Source organism: Somniosus microcephalus, chromosome 6 (assembly GCF_052327205.1).
Source record: "Somniosus microcephalus isolate GS21.2 chromosome 6, FLI_Smic_1.0, whole genome shotgun sequence".
NCBI classification, from domain to species: Eukaryota; Metazoa; Chordata; class Chondrichthyes; order Squaliformes; family Somniosidae; genus Somniosus; species Somniosus microcephalus.
This window is the reverse complement of record NC_140992.1, coordinates 276956136-276974246: the sequence shown is the minus strand read 5'-3', so window position 1 is coordinate 276974246 and position 18111 is coordinate 276956136. Positions and strand designations below refer to the sequence as shown.

Here is an 18111-nt window from a genome sequence, read left to right as displayed (position 1 = left end):
CCATCTCACCCCCCCACCCCATCTCAGCCACACCCCCACCCCATCTCACCCCCCTCCCCATCTCACCCCCCTCCCCATCTCACCCCCCCACCCATCTCACCCCCCACCCCACCTCACCCCCCATCCCATCTCACCCCCCTCCCCATCTCACCCCCCACCCCATCTCACCCCCCCACCCCATCTCACCCCCCACCCATCCCACCCCCCACCCCATCTCACCCCCCTCCCCATCTCACCCCCCACCCCATCGCACCCCCCCACCCCATCTCACCCCCCCACCCCATCCCACCCCCCCACCCCATCTCACCCCCCACCCCCCACCCATCCCACCCCCCACCCCATCTCACCCCCCCACCCCATCGCACCCCCCACCCCATCTCACCCCCCCACCCCATCTCACCCCCCACCATCTCACCACCCCCCCACCATCTCACCCCCCCCACCATCTCACCCCCCCCCCACCATCTCACCCCCCCAACGTCTCTGCCCCCCCCCCACCATCCCACCCCCCATCCCTGCACCGTTCCCGACAGGTGGCTGGGGATGGGGGTGAAACCCGGCCCTACAGATCCTCGTGTGAACTGTTGACTTACTGGTAGAGGCCTGAGTTGGTGCGAAGGATGGACTGGAGAATAGACACTGAGGTACAAACAGTCCTCACTGGTGGAGGCTGGGAGTGGGGATAAACGTCTCCTTATCTTCTGCAGACACCTGGGGGGTGGGGAGTGGAGAGAGAGAGAGAGAGAGAGAGAGTGGCAAAGCTTTTGGTTATTGGAACTGTTCCTAAACGATGAGTCTTCCTTGATGCATTCGCTCGTCAGTCAATCCCTCATCTCACCCAGAACATACAGCACAGAAACAGGTCATTCGGCCCAACTAGTCTGCGCTGGGGTTTATGCTCCACACCAGCCTCCTCCCATTCCATCTGCCTCATCTCAGCCGCTCAGCATATCTTTCAGTTCCCTGTTCTCTCAAGTACTTTACAATATTTTTTTTTCTTTCATGGGACAGATGCTCGATGTTGAGAATTAATAAAGAATAAACCTCGACATATAAGATACTGAGGGGGCTCGACAAGGTAGATGCAGAGAACATGTTTCCCCTCGTGGGGGAATCTAGAACTCAGGGCATAGTTTCAGAATAAGGGGTCGCCCTTTTCGAACTGAGATGAGGAGGAATTTCTTCTCTCAGAGGATCGTAAATCTCTGCCCCAGAGAGCTGTGGAGGCTGGGTCATTGAATAAAATTTAAGGTGGAGATAGACAGATTTTTGAACAATAACGGAGTGATGGGTTATGGGGAGCGAGCAGGAAAATGGAGCTGAGCCCAAGATCAGATCAGCCATGATCTCATTAAATGGTGGAGCAGGCTCGAGGGGCCAAATGGCCGACTCCTGCTCCTATTTCTTATGTTCTTATGACCCTTCTTTCATCTCAAACCACCACACTATCTGTTATAAATCTCATCATCAAGAAACTACTTATGAAATAATGCTGGACGGCCAGCTGGTGGCGCCGTCCAAGGAGTATAAATACTCGGGCGTGGGCCCCAGCTTGCCAGGGACATTTTGTAAGACAAGGAGCTAGTGAAATACAACTAGACTTCCATGTTCTGAAACAAGTTGATTAAAGCCTTGCTCTATGCTCAAACTAAGTGCGTAGTGAGTTTTATTACGTCACTATCTACAACTTGTCCTTTGCCTCCCAAGTCCTGAACACATTGGGAGAGATATTGGCTAACCCCCCCTCCGCGATGCGAGAGTTGCTGAGGAGAAGCTCAGGGGATCAGGTCCAGGCACCATTGACTCGCTGGCTGACTCCGGGCCCATGCGCTGATGGTTGGATGATACTGAACGTTGCATTATTTGCATGTATTAGCGCAGCCGACAGGGGGGAGCCTGCACGCCTGCTATTGGCTACACTCCTCGAGTGATGTTCAGCAGAGATGGAGGGTCAAAGCTTGTTGTTAATTCACTCTCGGGATGTGGGTGTCGCTGGCAAGGCCGGCATTTATTGCTGTTGCTCTGTTGGGTTCTAACTACAGTACAAGGCATCAGCAATGGGACCCCGTCTCTCCGAGAAGGTGGTGGGCCGCGGTTCGATACAACTGAGTGTCTCGCTAGGTCATTTCACAGGGCAGTTAATGTTGGTGTGGGACTGGAGGCAGGCTTCCTTCCCTAAAGTACATTAGTGAACCGGTTGGGTTTTTACGCCAATCCATCCGCTTTGGGATGTCCTGAGGTTGTGATAGACGCTATATAAATGCAAGTTCTTTATTTTTTTTTAAATGATCCCATAGTGGGATCTTGCTAGTACAGAATTACCTACCTAAGAATGATACAGCACAGGAGGAGGCCATTCGGCCCATCATGCCTGTGCTGGCTGTTTGCAAGCCCAATCCAATTAGTCCCACTCACCCCCTTGCTCTTTCAAGATCAAGATCAAGATCAAGATCAAGATCCTTTATTTGCCATATGTAACTAGTACAATGGAATGCTTACTCCCCAATCACTCCCACAATAAAGCTGTGGGAGCTCACCGAGACACGTCAGCTATTTTTACAGCGCCGTGTTCAGAAAGTCAATTCTTTGGCATCCAGTGGCAGTGGGAGCACGATGTCCCTCAGCCGCTCCGTCCTCCTCACTGTTGCCGGCTCGGCTCCACGTGCGGTGGCCTGCTTTTCCCGCTCACCCTCTGGCCACCATTCCCGGCTCCCCTCCTCCCAGCCGGACTGCGAGTTGTCGAGTCTGCTGCTGCGTCCCGATGCGCTGCGCTCCTCCGCCCGACTCGCCCAACACATCCTCCGGTCGCCGCGGCCTCCACCTCACCGTCGCCGGCTCCACCTCCCCGTAGCCCTGCAAATTAATTTCCTTTTCAAATATTTATCCAATTCCCTTTTGAAAGTTATTATTGAATCTGCTTCCACCGCCCTTTCAGGCAGCGCATTCCAGATCACAACAACTTGCTGTGTAAAAATAATTATCCCCATCTCTCCACTGGTTCTTTTGCCAATTATATTCAATGTGTAAATCGTGTGAAAATATTTTGATGATGTGATTTGGTGCTTTATATAAACACACAAGTTTTAAAGAGAATGAAATGTTCCTACTGCGGAGGATAGCTGGTGGCGTTCCGGATCCCTGTCCAGGGTTGCGGTCTCTGAGGAGGGGCAAACCTCAGGGGCCCCACAGGAGGGGCTGCGAATGGTATCCCTAAATATCCAAACACCGCCCTGGGACTTCCTTCCACCGCTAGCTGTTTCCCCCGAAGCATTCCATCCTCGATCCAGACGATGGGATCCAAGTAACCATCTCCTGCAAGAGAACAATCATCAGCTGGATGTCGTGTCCCAGCCTGAACCTCAAAACCTCTCCCTCAACACTCACTCTCCACATCTCTTTCTCTCTCTCTCTCTCTCTCTCTCTCTCTCTCTCTCTCTCACTCATTCTCACACTCTACTCAGCTTTCTGTCTCAACAACAAACAACGTGTGTTTATACCGCGCCTTTAATGTAGTGAAACGTTCCAAGGCGCTGCACAGGAGCGTAAATCGGACAAAAAATTGACACTGAGCCACATAAGGAGATATTAGGTCAGGTGACCAAAAGCCTTGTTGAAGAGCTCGGTTTTAAGGAGCGTCTTAAAAGAGGAGAGAGAGGCGGAGAGGTTTAGGGAGGGAATTCCAGAGCTCGGGGCCCAGGCAGCTGAAGGCACGGCTGCCAATGGTGGAGCGATGGAAATTGGGGATGTGCAAGAGGCCAGAATTAGAGGAACGCACAGATCCCGGAGGGTTGTGGGGCTGGAGGAGGTTACAGAGATAGGGAGGGGCGAGGCCATGGAGGGATTTGAAAACAAGGATGAGAGTTTTGAAAGTAGAAGCAGTTTAATTAGTCTCATTCTAATATTCTCCCACACTTTCACTCTTTCTGTTTCACTCTCTCCTCTTTTAATTATTTTAAAGTTATGTTATAGATTCCACCTTTTATAGAATCAGAGAATGATACAGCACTGAAAGAGGCCATTCGGCCCATCGTGCCTGTGCCGGCTCTTTGATAGATCCCAACCCTTTCCATTTTTATTTTTCAGCTATTTATCCATTTCTCCTTTAAATACTATTCTGGATTCAGCTTGTCGCTGTTTCAGGTCAGGTGCTGACAACCCTCTCCATCTAAGAATGTCTTCTAATCTTTCTATATTTACCATGAACAGAGCTAATTATTAGAGCTGGTCGAGGGAGTGGCGAAGTAAGGACACGACGTCAGTTCATCGGCTCTGACTCTGGAGGCTGCTTGCAGAAGAAAAAAGGTGTTGGGAAAGAGGCCAAACTGTAACAACAGAGCACTTCAGGAAGTCCTTGCCAAACTTCCACATATAAATATCCGAACTAAATTAAAAAAAATCCAGGAACCCAGAGTAGAACACAGGACTGGAACTGAAATGGGTTAAAGAATAATAAACAGGGAGTAATCGCATAAAGGGGTGCAGGAGGGGGGTGGGGAGGGTGAGTGCAGGGCGATCCCTGAGGGGTCAGTGCCAATCTGTGGGGGGGGGGGAGAGAGGTGTGTAGTACCAGGGGTCAGTGTTGGTCTGGGGGGTGTGGTAGGGGGTGGGGGGGGTGGTGTAGTACCAGGGGTCAGTCTTGGGGTGGGGGTCGGGGAGAGGTGTGTAGTACCAGGGGTCAGTGTTGCTCTGGGGGGTGGGGAGAGGTGTGTAGTACCAGGGGTCAGTCTTGGGGTGGGGGTCGGGGAGAGGTGTGTGGTACCAGGGGTCAGTGTTGGTCTGGGGGTGTGGTAGGGGGTCGGGGTGTTATAGAGGTGTGTAGTACCAGGGGTCAGTGTTGGTCTGGGGGGTGGGGAGAGGTGTGTAGTACCAGGGGTCAGTCTTGGGGTGGGGGTCGGGGAGAGGTGTGTAGTACCAGGGGTCAGTGTTGGTCTGGGGGTGTGGTAGGGGGTTGGGGTGTTGGAGAGGTGTGTGGTACCAGGGGTCAGTGTTGGTCTGGGGGTGTGGTAGGGGGTCGGGGTGTTGGAGAGGTGTGTAGTACCAGGGGTCAGTCTTGGGGTGGGGGTCGGGGAGAGGTGTGTAGTACCAGGGGTCAGTGTTGGTCTGGGGGGTGGGGAGAGATGTGTAGTACCAGGGGTCAGTGTTGGTCTGGGGGGTGGGGAGAGGTGTGTAGTACCAGGGGTCAGTGTTGGTCTGGGGGTGTGGTAGGGGGTGGGGGTGTTGGAGAGGTGTGTAGTACCAGGGGTCAGTGTTGCTCTGGGGGGTGGGGAGAGGTGTGTAGTACCAGGGGTCAGTGTTGGGGTGGGGGTCGGGGAGAGGTGTGTAGTACCAGGGGCCAGTGTTGGTCTGGGGGTGTGGTAGGGGGTGGGGGTGTTGGAGAGGTGTGTAGTACCAGGGGTCAGTCTTGGGGTGGGGGTCGGGGAGAGGTGTGTAGTACCAGGGGTCAGTGTTGGTCTGGGGGTGTGGTAGGGGGTTGGGGTGTTGGAGAGGTGTGTGGTACCAGGGGTCAGTGTTGGTCTGGGGGTGTAGTAGGGGGTCGGGGTGTTGGAGAGGTGTGTAGTACCAGGGGTCAGTCTTGGGGTGGGGGTCGGGGAGAGGTGTGTAGTACCAGGGGTCAGTGTTGGTCTGGGGGGTGGGGAGAGGTGTGTAGTACCAGGGGTCAGTGTTGGTCTGGGGGGTGGGGAGAGGTGTGTAGTACCAGGGGTCAGTGTTGGTCTGGGGGTGTGGTAGGGGGTGGGGGTGTTGGAGAGGTGTGTAGTACCAGGGGTCAGTGTTGCTCTGGGGGGTGGGGAGAGGTGTGTAGTACCAGGGGTCAGTGTTGGGGTGGGGGTCGGGGAGAGGTGTGTAGTACCAGGGGCCAGTGTTGGTCTGGGGGTGTGGTAGGGGGTCGGGGTGGGGAGAGGTGTGTAGTACCAGGGGTCAGTCTTGGGGTGGGGATGTTGGAGAGGTGTGTCGTCCCCCGCTTCTCCCCTGGACTAATGGAATGTACTGTATCCTGAAATGAATGGAATCTTGCCAAGTGGATTGAGGAGAGCAAATAAACAGACAACGAGTCAGCGATTTACAGGAACTCGCTCGTCAGTTCTGCAGGACAAACAGCCGCTGCGATTCTCCTCCGATCAAGATTACCGATGATCCGACTTTGTGTTGATCCAAGAGTCAATGACAGGGATTATCTTTTGTTTCTATTCGACACCAGTGGGAATCTAGTTAGTGGGGTTTGTGACCCAGTTAAAGTTTCTCGATATGAGAGAGACAAAGAGAAACACTGTTATTTTGGCAAGTGTTGGGTGGATTGCGGAGGCTTGAACTGAACATTGTGCAATGCTTGTGACTGGCCAAGTGAGCAGGAGAATGTCCCAAAGAACAGTCAACATGGTTTAATATGTGAAGCACACGAGACATTTCAACAGCAAATAAACCTCCCAGTAATCAATGTACAGATCTGGGAAAAGACTATGGGATCTCAGGGATCAGTAATACCCTAAGTGCTGGAATCCCCGCCCTAAAACTCTCTGCCGCTCCTTAAAACCTCCCTCTTTGCCCAAACCTTTGGGTCACCTGCCCTAATTATGTGGCCCGGTGACAAATTTTTCTCTGGTGTGGACAAATGTAAGAAGTCACACAACACCAGGTTATAGTCCAACAGCTTTATTTGAAATCACAAGCTTTCGGAGCGCTGCTCCTTCGTCAGGTGAAGTGGAGAAATGCATAAAGACACAGCTTATATGCTTCTGTGTCTTTATGCATTTCTCCACTTCACCTGAAGAAGGAGCAGCGCTCCGAAAGCTTGTGATTTCAAATAAAGCTGTTGGACTATAACCTGGTGTTGTGTAACTTCTTAAATTTTTCTCTGTTAACGCTTCTGTGAAGTGCCTTGGGACATTTCATTATGTTAAAGGCACTATAATTGTTGAATCACTTCTTTCATCAAGAAATACCCTGTTCCCTCTTGAATAATGCCACGATGGCATTCCGAGAACGGCAGCATGGTGGTAATGTTACTGGTCCAGTAATCCAGAGGCTTCGACTAATGATCATGGTCAGACATGACTTCATAATCCCACCACAGCAACTGGGGAATTTAATTCAGTTAATTTAAATAAATCTGGAATTAAAAAGCTAGTATCAGTAATGGTGACCATGAAACTACTGGATTGTCTTAAAAACCCATCTGGTTCACTAATGTTCTTTAGGGAAGGAAATCTGCCACCCTTACCCGGTCTGGCCTATATGTGACTCCAGCCCCACAGCAATGCTCTTTCAAAACTGAGATGAGGAGGAACTACTTCACTCAGAGGGTGGTAGGTCCATGGAATATGCTGCCCCAAAAAGCGGTAGAAGCTACATCATTACATAAATTTAAAACAGAAATAGACAGTTTCCTAGAAGTAAAGGGAATTAAGGGTTACGGGGAGCGGGCAGGAATTTGGACATGAGTCTAGGTTCGGATCGGTCATGGCCCTGTGGATAGCGGAGCGGGCCCAGGGGCCGTGTAGCCTGATCCTGCTCCTATTTCATGTGTCTAATTCTGTTAGATTCAGGAGATGGTTCTGTGATAGTGGATTGGCGGTTAGGATCAGATCAGCCATGATCTTATTGAATGGCGGAGCAGGCTCGAGGGGCCGATTGGCCTACTCCTGCTCCTATTTCTTATGTTCTTATGACTCTGAAATGGCCTAGTTGTACCAAAACTCATGGACTGCAGCGGTTCAAGAAGGCAGCTCACTACCGCCCGCTTAATGGCAATTAGGGATGGGCAATAAATGCTGGCCTTGTGAATGAATAAAAGGAACACTACCTGCCCTTGCTGCCTCCCTCTGTAGCCCATTCCATAGATTCACCCCCTCTCTTTCAGTTAAATCAAATCTTCTGATCACCCTCCTTCCATTCAGTTCGAGTCTGTGCCCTGTCCTGGGGTTTTGTCCAACACTCTTAGTGCTGAGTGTATCCATAACCCCTTAGAGTTCTAAAAGCGAGTATAAGAATGGGGCCCTCGATCACTCAGACCCCGGCTGCTGCAAATCCGAGGTTTCAGAATCGCCACCAAACACCTTAAAAAAATTAGAGCAATACTTTTTGTTAAAAATGTGAGATTGATAGATTTCTGTTGGGCAAAGGCGGGCGGATGGTGTTAAGATACAGACCTACCGACCATAGAGAACATCTACCAGAAACGCTGTTTACGGAGGTCACTGACCATCATCAAAGACCCTACCCACCCCAGCCACAGTCTGTTCGCCCCCCCTGCCATCTGGGAGATGCTACAGATGCATTCGCACCCGAACGACCAGATTCAGGAACAGCTTCTTTCTCAGGGCTGTCATCCTACTGAACTCCACAAATAAACTCTAAAGCCTGCACATCTGCCAATGCACTTTATAATGTTTATGTTAATGTATTACAAGCCAAATGAATGTTGAATGTTTAAATGTCTTAATCTAAATGTACACTCTCGGGAGCCGCAAGCCTACATTGCGTTGTACTGCACTTGTGCACTAACAATGACAATAAAGTTGATTATGATTATTATTATCAGCCACGATCTCATTGAATGGCGGACTAGGCTCGAGGGGCTGAATGGCCTCCTCCGGGTCCTGCATTCCTATGTTAAAAAAACAATCAGGATGTCTCTCTGAAATCGGGAAGCCAGAGAGGGAGTGCAACGAAGGTTCATGAGATTGATTCCTGGGATGGCGGGACTGTCGTATGAGAAGAGATTGAGTAACCTAGGCCTGTATTCTCTTGAATTCAGAATAATGAGAGGGGATCTCATTGAAGCATACAAAATTATTACAGGGCTTGATAGGGTGGATGCTGGGAGAATGTTTCCCTTGGCTGGGGAGTCTAGAACCAGGGGCCACAGCCTCAGGATAAAGGGTAGGCCATTCAGGACTGAGATGAGGAGGAATTTCTTCACACAGAGGGTGGTGAATCTTTGGAATTCTCTACCCCAGAGGGCTGTGGAGGCTCAGTCAAATTGGGTATATTCAAAACAGAAGTCGATAGATTTCTGACTAGTAAGGGCATCAAGGGATATGGCGATAGGGCCGGTGAATGGAGTTGAGGCAGAAGGTCAGCCATGATCTCATTGAATGGGGGAGCAGGCTCGAGGGGCCGAATGGCCGACTCCTGCTCCTATTTCTTATGTTCTTATGGTGAAACTGAGAATCCCTGAGTAAACTGGGAGAGCAGGGCTGGTTCCTGCAGACTGTACCCCATCATCAGACAGCACCTTCAGGGGATAGGGGTGGGGGAGAGGAAGGGAGAACAGTTGGTTAAAGAAAGTTAAATAAAGTTACATGTGCTCAATCCCTCGGTGTTTCTCACAGTCTAGATCCCTTGGAACTATTTCGAAGAGGAGCACGGAGTTCTCCCAGTGTCCTGGGCCAACATTCATCCCAGAACCAACACCACTAAAGACAGATTAACGGGTCATTCACCTATTTGCTGCTTGTGGGATCTTACCATGGCTGCTGCATTTGCCTACATAACATATCATTGGCTGTGAAGCCCTTTGAGTCATCCTGAGGACATGTGAGGTGCTTTACAGATGCAAGTTCCTTCATTAATAAACACCAATTGGTGTTAGCAGTGGCTCAGTGGTTCGCGCTCTTCGCCTCGGAGTCAGAAGGTCGTGGGTTCAAGTCCCACTCCAGACACTTGAGCACAAAAATCACGACTGACACTCCCAGTGCAGTACTGAGGGAGTGCTGCACTGTCAGAGGGTCAGTACTGAGGGAGCGCTGCACTGTCGGAGAGGCAGTACTGAGGGAGCACCACACTGTCGGAGGGGCAGTACTGAGGGAGTGCTGCACTGTCGGAGGGGTGGTACTGAGGGAGTACTGCACTGTCGGAGGGACAGTACTGAGGGAGTGCCGCACTGTCGGAGGGACAGTACCGAGGGAGCGCCGCACTGTCGGAGAGGCAGTACTGAAGGAGTGCTGCACTGTTGGAGCATCAGTACTGAGGGAGCAATGCACTGTCGGAGGGGCAGTACTGAGGGAGCGCCGCACTGTCGGAGGGACAGTACTGAGGGAGTGCCGCACTGTCGGAGGGGCGGTACTGAGGGAGTACTGCACTGTGGGAGGGTCAGTACTGAGGGAGCGCTGCACTGTCGGAGGGTCAGTACTGAGGGAGCGCTGCACTGTCGGAGGGGCGGTACTGAGGGAGCGCTGCACTGTCGGAGGGATAGTACTGAGGGAGTGCTGCACTGTCGGAGGGGCAGTACTGAGGGAGTGCTGCACTGTGGGGGGGCAGTACTGAGGGAGCGCTGCACTGTCGGAGGGATAGTTCTGAGGGAGCGCTGCACTGTCGGAGGGATAGTACTGAGGGAGTGCTGCACTGTGGGAGGGGCAGTACTGAGGGAGCGCTGCACTGTCGGAGGGGTGGTACTGAGGGAGTACTGCACTGTGGGAGGGGCAGTACTGAGGGAGCACCGCACTGTCGGAGGGGCAGTACTGAGGGAGTGCTGCACTGTCGGAGGGACAGTACTGAGGGAGCGCTGCACTGTCGGAGGGATAGTACTGAGGGAGTACTGCACTGTGGGAGGGGCAGTACTGAGGGAGTGCTGCACTGTGGGAGGGGCAGTACTGAGGGAGCGCCGCACTGTCGGAGGGGCAGTACTGAGGGAGCGCTGCAATGTCGGAGGGTCAGTACTGAGGGAGCGCTGCACTGTCGGAGGGTCAGTACTGAGGGAGCGCTGCAATGTCGGAGGGTCAGTACTGCGGGAGCGCTGCTGTCTTTCAGGTGAGATGTTAAACCGAGGCCCTGTCTGCTTTCTCAGGTGTATGTTAAAGCTCCCATGGCACTATTTCAAGAAGAGCGGGGAGTTATCCCTGGTGTCCTGGGCCAATATTTATCCGTCAACCAGCCTCACTAACACAGGTTATCTGATCATTATCTCAGTGCTGTTTGTGGGATCTTGCTGTGTGCTAATAGACTTAAGCATTTCCTACTTTACAACAGTGACTACACTTCAAAAGTACATCATTGGTTGCAAAGCCCTTTGGGATGCCCTGAGGTCGTGGAAGGCGCTATAGAAATGCAAGTTCTTTCAATCTGTTTTCTTTCGATTGCTCACCTGCGACTGAGGAGATCTTCCACAAAGCAGCAAAGTTTACAAGGAGCAGGACTGGGAGCCAGTGCCAGTCCATCTCTCTTCAGCCGGGAGATGATTCCTCGATGTGGGATTGTCTCTCAGTGTCCGGCAGGGACTCTGGGAACCTGCGACACCAAGTCTCCAAGCTGTGGCCTGTTCTGTTGCACCTGTACAGCTGGAGAGGGCTGGGTCTCTGTGTTCTGGCTGATGAACAAATTATCCGGGTGAATGACCTCTTTGGCAAGTCAAGTAAGTTGTTTTTTAATCCTCTGCCTACAAAGTTTAACCCGTTCACTGCCTGCTATGTGCGTTTTTTTACTCGATTAATTACTGATAATTATTTTTAAATTTTCCTACAATTGTAGTTCAGTTTAAGCAGATTGAAATCAATTTCTCTTTAATTCTTTTGTCCCGTGTGATTTTTGCACTCATCAAACTGAATATCTGTGGGATCAGACACATTACATTTCAGACAGGATCAAATCACTCCCAGGGCAGGTACAGCATGGGTTAGATACAGAGTAAAGCTCCCTCTACACTGTCCCATCAAACACTCCCAGGGCAGGTACAGCACGGGTTAGATACAGAGTAAAGCTCCCTCTACACTGTCCCATCAAACACTCCCAGGGCAGGTACAGCACGGGTTAGATACAGAGTAAAGCTCCCTCTACACTGGCCCATCAAACACTCCCAGGGCAGGTACAGCACGGGGTTAGATACAGAGTAAAGCTCCTTCTACACTGTCCCATCAAACACTCCCAGGGCAGGTACAGCACGGGGTTAGATACAGAGTAAAGCTCCTTCTACACTGTCCCATCAAACACTCCCAGGGCAGGTACAGCACGGGTTAGATACAGAGTAAAGCTCCCTCTACACTGTCCCATCAAACACTCCCAGGGCAGGTACAGCACGGGTTAGATACAGAGTAAAGCTCCCTCTACACTGTCCCATCAAACACTCCCAGGGCAGGTACAGCACGGGTTAGATACAGAGTAAAGCTCCCTCTACACTGTCCCATCAAACACTCCCAGGGCAGGTACAGCACGGGTTAGATACAGAGTAAAGCTCCCTCTACACTGTCCCATCAAACACTCCCAGGGCAGGTACAGCACGGGTTAGATACAGAGTAAAGCTCCCTCTACACTGTCCCATCAAACACTCCCAGGGCAGGTACAGCACGGGTTAGATACAGAGTAAAGCTCCCTCTACACTGTCCCATCAAACACTCCCAGGGCAGGTACAGCACGGGTTAGATACAGTGTAAAGCTCCCTCTACACTGTCCCATCAAACACTCCCAGGGCAGGTACAGCACGGGTTAGATACAGAGTAAAGCTCCCTCTACACTGTCCCATCAAACACTCCCAGGGCAGGTACAGCACGGGTTAGATACAGAGTAAAGCTCCCTCTACACTGTCCCATCAAACACTCCCAGGGCAGGTACAGCACGGGTTAGATACAGAGTAAAGCTCCCTCTACACTGTCCCATCACACACTCCCAGGGCAGGTACAGCACGGGTTAGATACAGAGTAAAGCTCCCTCTACACTGTCCCATCAAACACTCCCAGGGCAGGTACAGCACAGGTTAGATACAGAGTAAAGCTCCCTCTACACTGTCCCATCAAACACTCCCAGGGCAGGTACAGCACGGGTTAGATACAGAGTAAAGCTCCCTCTACACTGTCCCATCAAACACTCCCAGGGCAGGTACAGCACGGGTTAGATACAGAGTAAAGCTCCCTCTACACTGTCCCAACAAACACTCCCGGGGCAGGTACAGCACGGGTTAGATACAGAGTAAAGCTCCCTCTACACTGTCCCATCAAACACTCCCAGGACAGGTACAGCACGGGTTAGATACAGAGTATAGCTCCCTCTACACTGTCCCATCAAACACTCCCAGGGCAGGTTCAGCACGGGGTTAGATACAGAGTAAACCTCCCTGTGCAATGTCCCATCAAACACTCCCAGGGCAGGTACAGCACGGGTTAAGTTTCTTGGTGCAAGGTTGTTTGAGTTTGTGTTTGTGGACTGTAATGGATACATATAATGGAGCCTTTGTGGCCACAGAAAAACCTTTGTTCCCATTAATTCCCAGCTATACACATTAGGAACAGAAATAGGGCATTCAGCCCCTCAAAGCCTGCTCTGCCATCCAATGGCTGATCTGTACCTCAACTCCATTTACCGACTTTGCTACATATCTTTTGAGACCCTTACCCAAAAAATTGACCCCCAGCAGCCATAGCCTCCTGGGGAGAGAGTTCCAGATTTCCACCACCCTTTGTGTGAAAAAGTGCTTCCTGACATCACCCCTGAACAGCCTGGCTCTAATTTTAAGGTTCTGTCCCCTTGTTCTGGACTCCCCCCAGAGGAAATCGTTTCTCCTTATCTACCCTATCGAATCTTTTTAACATTTTAAACACCTCGATCAGATCACCCCTCAATCTTTTAAACTTGAGGGAATACAAGCCTAGTTTATGTTGAGTCTGTGTTTTCAAATGTAGTTATGCTGAATAACAGGACACAGGCTACAGAAGTCATTAAACAGGTCTTTAGTGATTGAGGGTCAGGGCTGAACTGAGATACACTTTGCTCCGCAGGGTTTATATACCGGTGTGGTCAGCACCGGTACTACAATGTACAGGAGCCATCAAAAAGTAGTCCATCACCTTAAGGTATCCTCTTAAGGTAGTACAGGTTACATACACTACAGTTTATACAACCTGTCCTCATAATTTAACCCTTTAAGCACCGTGAGTCAAGTTGCCGATACAAACACATCTCGGTGTTCTGATGTAGGATTAATCCACCAATGAGGCAACTGCACCAAGATCAGCCCTTTGCAAACCTCCGGACCCACAAAACTCAAACAGGACGAACCAGTAAGCAGGAAATTCTGAGTCCCTTAGGCTTTGATGGGTGGCTCATCTTGTCCATGAGACCCACTTCCTGCTCCCTTGACCCTATTCCCACCAAACTGCTGACCACCCAACTTCCTTTTCTGGTTCCCAGGTTAGCTGACATTGTTAACGGTTCTCTCTCCTCAGGTACTGTCCCCCTCTCCCTCAAATCTGCCGTCATCACACCTTTCCTCAAAAAAACAACCCTTAATCCCTCCGTCCTTGCAAACTACCACCCCATCTCCAACCTCCCTTTCCTCTCCAAAGTCCTTGAACATGTTGTAGTCTCTCAAATCCATGCTCATCTTTCCCGCAATTCCATGTTTGAATCCCTCCAATCTGGTTTCCTCCCTTGCCACAGTACCGAAACGGCTCTCATCAAAGTCACAAATGACCAAACGACATCCTTTGTGACTGTGACAAAGGTAAACTATCCCTCCTCCTCCTTCTTGATGTGTCTGCAGCCTTTGACACGGTTGACCACTCCATCCTTCTCCAACACCTCTCCACCGTCGTCCAGCTGGGTGGGACTGCACTCGCCTGGTTCCATTCTTATCTATCTAATCTTAACCAGAGAATCACCTGCAACGGCTTCTCTTCCCACTCCCGCATCGTTACCTCTGGTGTCCCCCAAGGATCTATCCTTGGCCCCTCCTATTTCTCATCTACATGTTGCCTCTTGGTGACATCATCCGAAAACACAGCATCAGTTTCCACATGTACGCTGACGACACCCAGCTCTACCTCACTACCTCTTCTCTCAACCCCTCCACGATCTCTAAATTGTCAGACTGCTTGTCCGACATCCAGTCCTGGATGAGCAGAAATTTTTTCCAATTAAATATTGGGAAAACCGAAGCCATTGTTTTCGGTCCCCGCCACAAACTCCGTTCCCTAGTCACTGACTCCATCCCTCTCCCTAACATCTGTCTGAGGCTGAACCACACTGTTTGCAACCTTGGTGTCATATTTGACCCTGAAATGAGCTTCTGACCACATATCCGCAGCATAACTAAGACCGCCTACTTCCACCTCCGTAACATCGCCCGTCTCTGCTCTTGCTGTGATGAAATATTCATCATCATCGCTGCCTGTGACTGAGATCGGTTTCAGTGTCATTTCCCTTCCCCCAGACCTCATTGTATTGTGTACTGGAATGTGCTGTATTGTATACTGGAATGTGCTGTGTGTAGGGCTCCGCCCATACCTGGCCCCGTTTGTAGGCTGGCTCAGTCTGGCCTCAGCCTCCAGAAGGAAGACATCTCTCTCTCTGACTTGTTACATTCTAAGTTAATAAAAGCCTTGTTTTTGTTCTGCTAACTTCGAGTCTCGGAATTATTGAGGCACATCAATTTTATTAACTTATTTTTCAACACTATGGATCAACTCCTGAAACCCGAACGTTTGGATTTGGATCAACATGCTCCGGACGCATCAGCACGCTTCGGACACTGGTTTGAGTGTATGGAATTCTTCCTGGACAATTCCGCAACCGTCAAAGACGCTACGGACGCTGCGAGGATGAGACTCGGAATTCTGCGGAATTGGGTAAGCCACCGGGTTTACCCCCTCATCCAAGACACCGAGACGTACCTGGCCGCCTGCGACATCTTAAAGGCGCATTACCAGCAGCCTACGAATGAGGTGTATGCTAGGCATCTGCTCGCCACTCGCGCACAGCGACCTGGGGAATCGGTGGAGGAGTTCCTAGGCACCCTGAAAATGCTTGGCAAAGACTGCAAGTGCCGAGATGTAAAAGCCACAGTGTACACCGACGAGCTTGTCCGCGATGCCTTTATCACAGGCCTCAGCTCCACTTACATCCGGCAAAGACTGCTGGAAAAAACGGGGTTGGACCTGAAACAGGCTGCGGACACCACGCGATCCCTGGATGTGGCCCAGAGAAACTCGGACGCCTACTCTTCAGCCCGCGCCGTCCATGCCGCCACGTGTGCACCGAGGGCGCCGCCATCTTGGAAGGCATCTTCCCCGCCCGACAGCCTGACACCAGCTGGGCCCCGCTCTCCCCCCAGAAGCCCTACGACAGCCACGACGCGTCAGGGACCCAACTGCTACTTCTGCGGGCAGCCAAAGCACACCAGAAACCTGTGCCCGGCGAAAGGCACCACCTGCTTTAAGTGCGGTAAGAAGGGGCACTTCGGGAAGGTGTGCAGAGGGAACCCCGCCGGAAAACCAACCGCCGGAAAACCCGCCACCGCTGCGTGTGCGCCGTGGGAGCGGCCATCTTGGACGCCATCTTGCCCGACCTCATGGGGTCCGCCATCTTGTGAGCAGACAGCGTGGACGCCATCTTGTATCGATCAGGGCCCTACAGTGGCATCGGTCACAGTGGACCAGACCAGGCCGCACCCGCTATCCAGATCAATGGTGGACATCGAGGTAAATGGGTGCCGGGTTAAATGCTTAATTGACAGTGGAAGCACGGAGAGCTTTATCCACCCAGAACTGGCACAACAACTCTCCCTAAAGGTGGTCCCTACTCAGGGTACCATCTCTATGGCTGACAAAACCCAGACATCGACCATTCTGGGTTACTGCACAGTACAATTGTGCATTAACGGAACTGTATATGATAATTTTAAAGTATTAATCATGAAGAACCTATGTGCGAGCGTGATCTTGGGCCTGGATTTCCAGTGCAACCACCAAAGCATCACGCTCAAGTACGGTGGGTCCCAGCCGCCCCTCACAGTGTGCAGTCTGGCTACCCTGAAGGTAAAGCCGCCTTCGCTATTCGCGAACCTTACCCCTAACTGCCAGCCAATAGCGACCAAAAGCAGGAGGTACAGCTGGGAGGACAGGCGGTTTATCACGACCGAGGTAGACAGGCTCCTGAAAGAGCGCATTATTGAACGCAGCAACAGCCCGTGGCGCGCCCAAGTGGTAGTGGTAAGGGGTAGCGAGAAGAAACGGATGGTGATCGACTATAGTCAAACGATCAACAGGTACACCCTACTAGACGCCTATCCGCTACCCCGCATATCAGAAATGGTGAACCAAATCGCCCAATACCGGGTGTTCTCCACCATCGACCTCAAGTCAGCGTACCACCAGCTCCCTATCAGACCAGAGGACCGCCCGTACACCGCCTTCGAGGCGAACGGACGCCTCTACCAATTCCTCAGAGTCCCCTTTGGGGTGACGAATGGGGTCTCGGTCTTCCAGAGGGAGATGGACCGCATGGTCGATGACCACCACTTGCAGGCAACCTTCCCCTACCTCGACAATGTCACCATCTGCGGCCACAATCAGCAGGATCACGACTCGAACCTCGAGAGGTTCCTGGAAACCGCACAAAAACTCAACCTCACCTACAACGAGGACAAGTGCGTTTACAACACCACGCACCTCTGCATACTAGGCAGCGTGGTGGAGGATGGGGAAATCGGACCAGACCCCGACCGATTGCGCCCCCTACGGGAGCTGCCCCTGCCCAACACTCCCAAAGCCCTGAAAAGGTGCCTGGGGTTATTTTCTTATTATTCCCAATGGGTCCCCAACTACTCCGACAAAGCCCGCCCCCTCTTGAAAGCATCCTCTTTCCCGCTCTCTGCTGAGGCCCATGCCGCCTTCAAAAGCATTAAGCAGGATATTGAGCGGGCCACGCTACAGGCAGTGGACGAGAACACTCCATTTCAAGTGGAAAGTGATGCGTCTGACTTCGCCTTGGCGGCCACCCTCAACCAGGCGGGGCGGCCCGTAGCTTTCTTCTCGAGGACCCTCCAAGGGCCCGAGATCAGACACTCCTCCGTGGAAAAGGAGGCCCAAGCCATCGTGGAGGCAGTGCGCCACTGGCGCCACTACCTAGCCGGCAAACGCTTCACCCTACTTACCGACCAGCGGTCGGTAGCGTTTATGTTCAATAATAAACAGAGGGGGAAGATTAAAAATGATAAGATTCTTAGGTGGCGGATCGAGCTCTCCACCTTCGAGTACGACATCATTTACCGGCCAGGGGCCCTTAACGAATCCCCTGACGCCCTCTCACGAGGGATGTGTGCCAGCGCCACCGGGGATCAGCTACAGACCCTCCACAACGACCTCTGCCACCCAGGGGTCACGCGGCTGTTCCACTTCATAAAGTCCCGTA

General features: G+C 51.8%; 1 protein-coding gene across 1 annotated transcript in view; it reads right to left on the bottom strand.

Annotated features, from left to right (window-relative positions):
• Positions 1-11284, bottom strand: part of LOC147116745 (pyrethroid hydrolase Ces2e-like) — a 54147-nt gene extending 42863 nt beyond the window's left edge. The window contains exons 1-3 of the mRNA XM_085992062.1: positions 11081-11284; positions 3108-3312; positions 594-711 (exon numbers count right to left, since the gene is read on the bottom strand). Of these exons, the coding sequence (XP_085848188.1) occupies positions 594-711; positions 3108-3312; positions 11081-11153 (396 nt within the window). The 5' untranslated portion in view covers positions 11154-11284. The remainder of the gene's footprint in view (positions 1-593; positions 712-3107; positions 3313-11080) is intronic.
• Positions 11285-18111: the final 6827 nt, after the last annotated feature.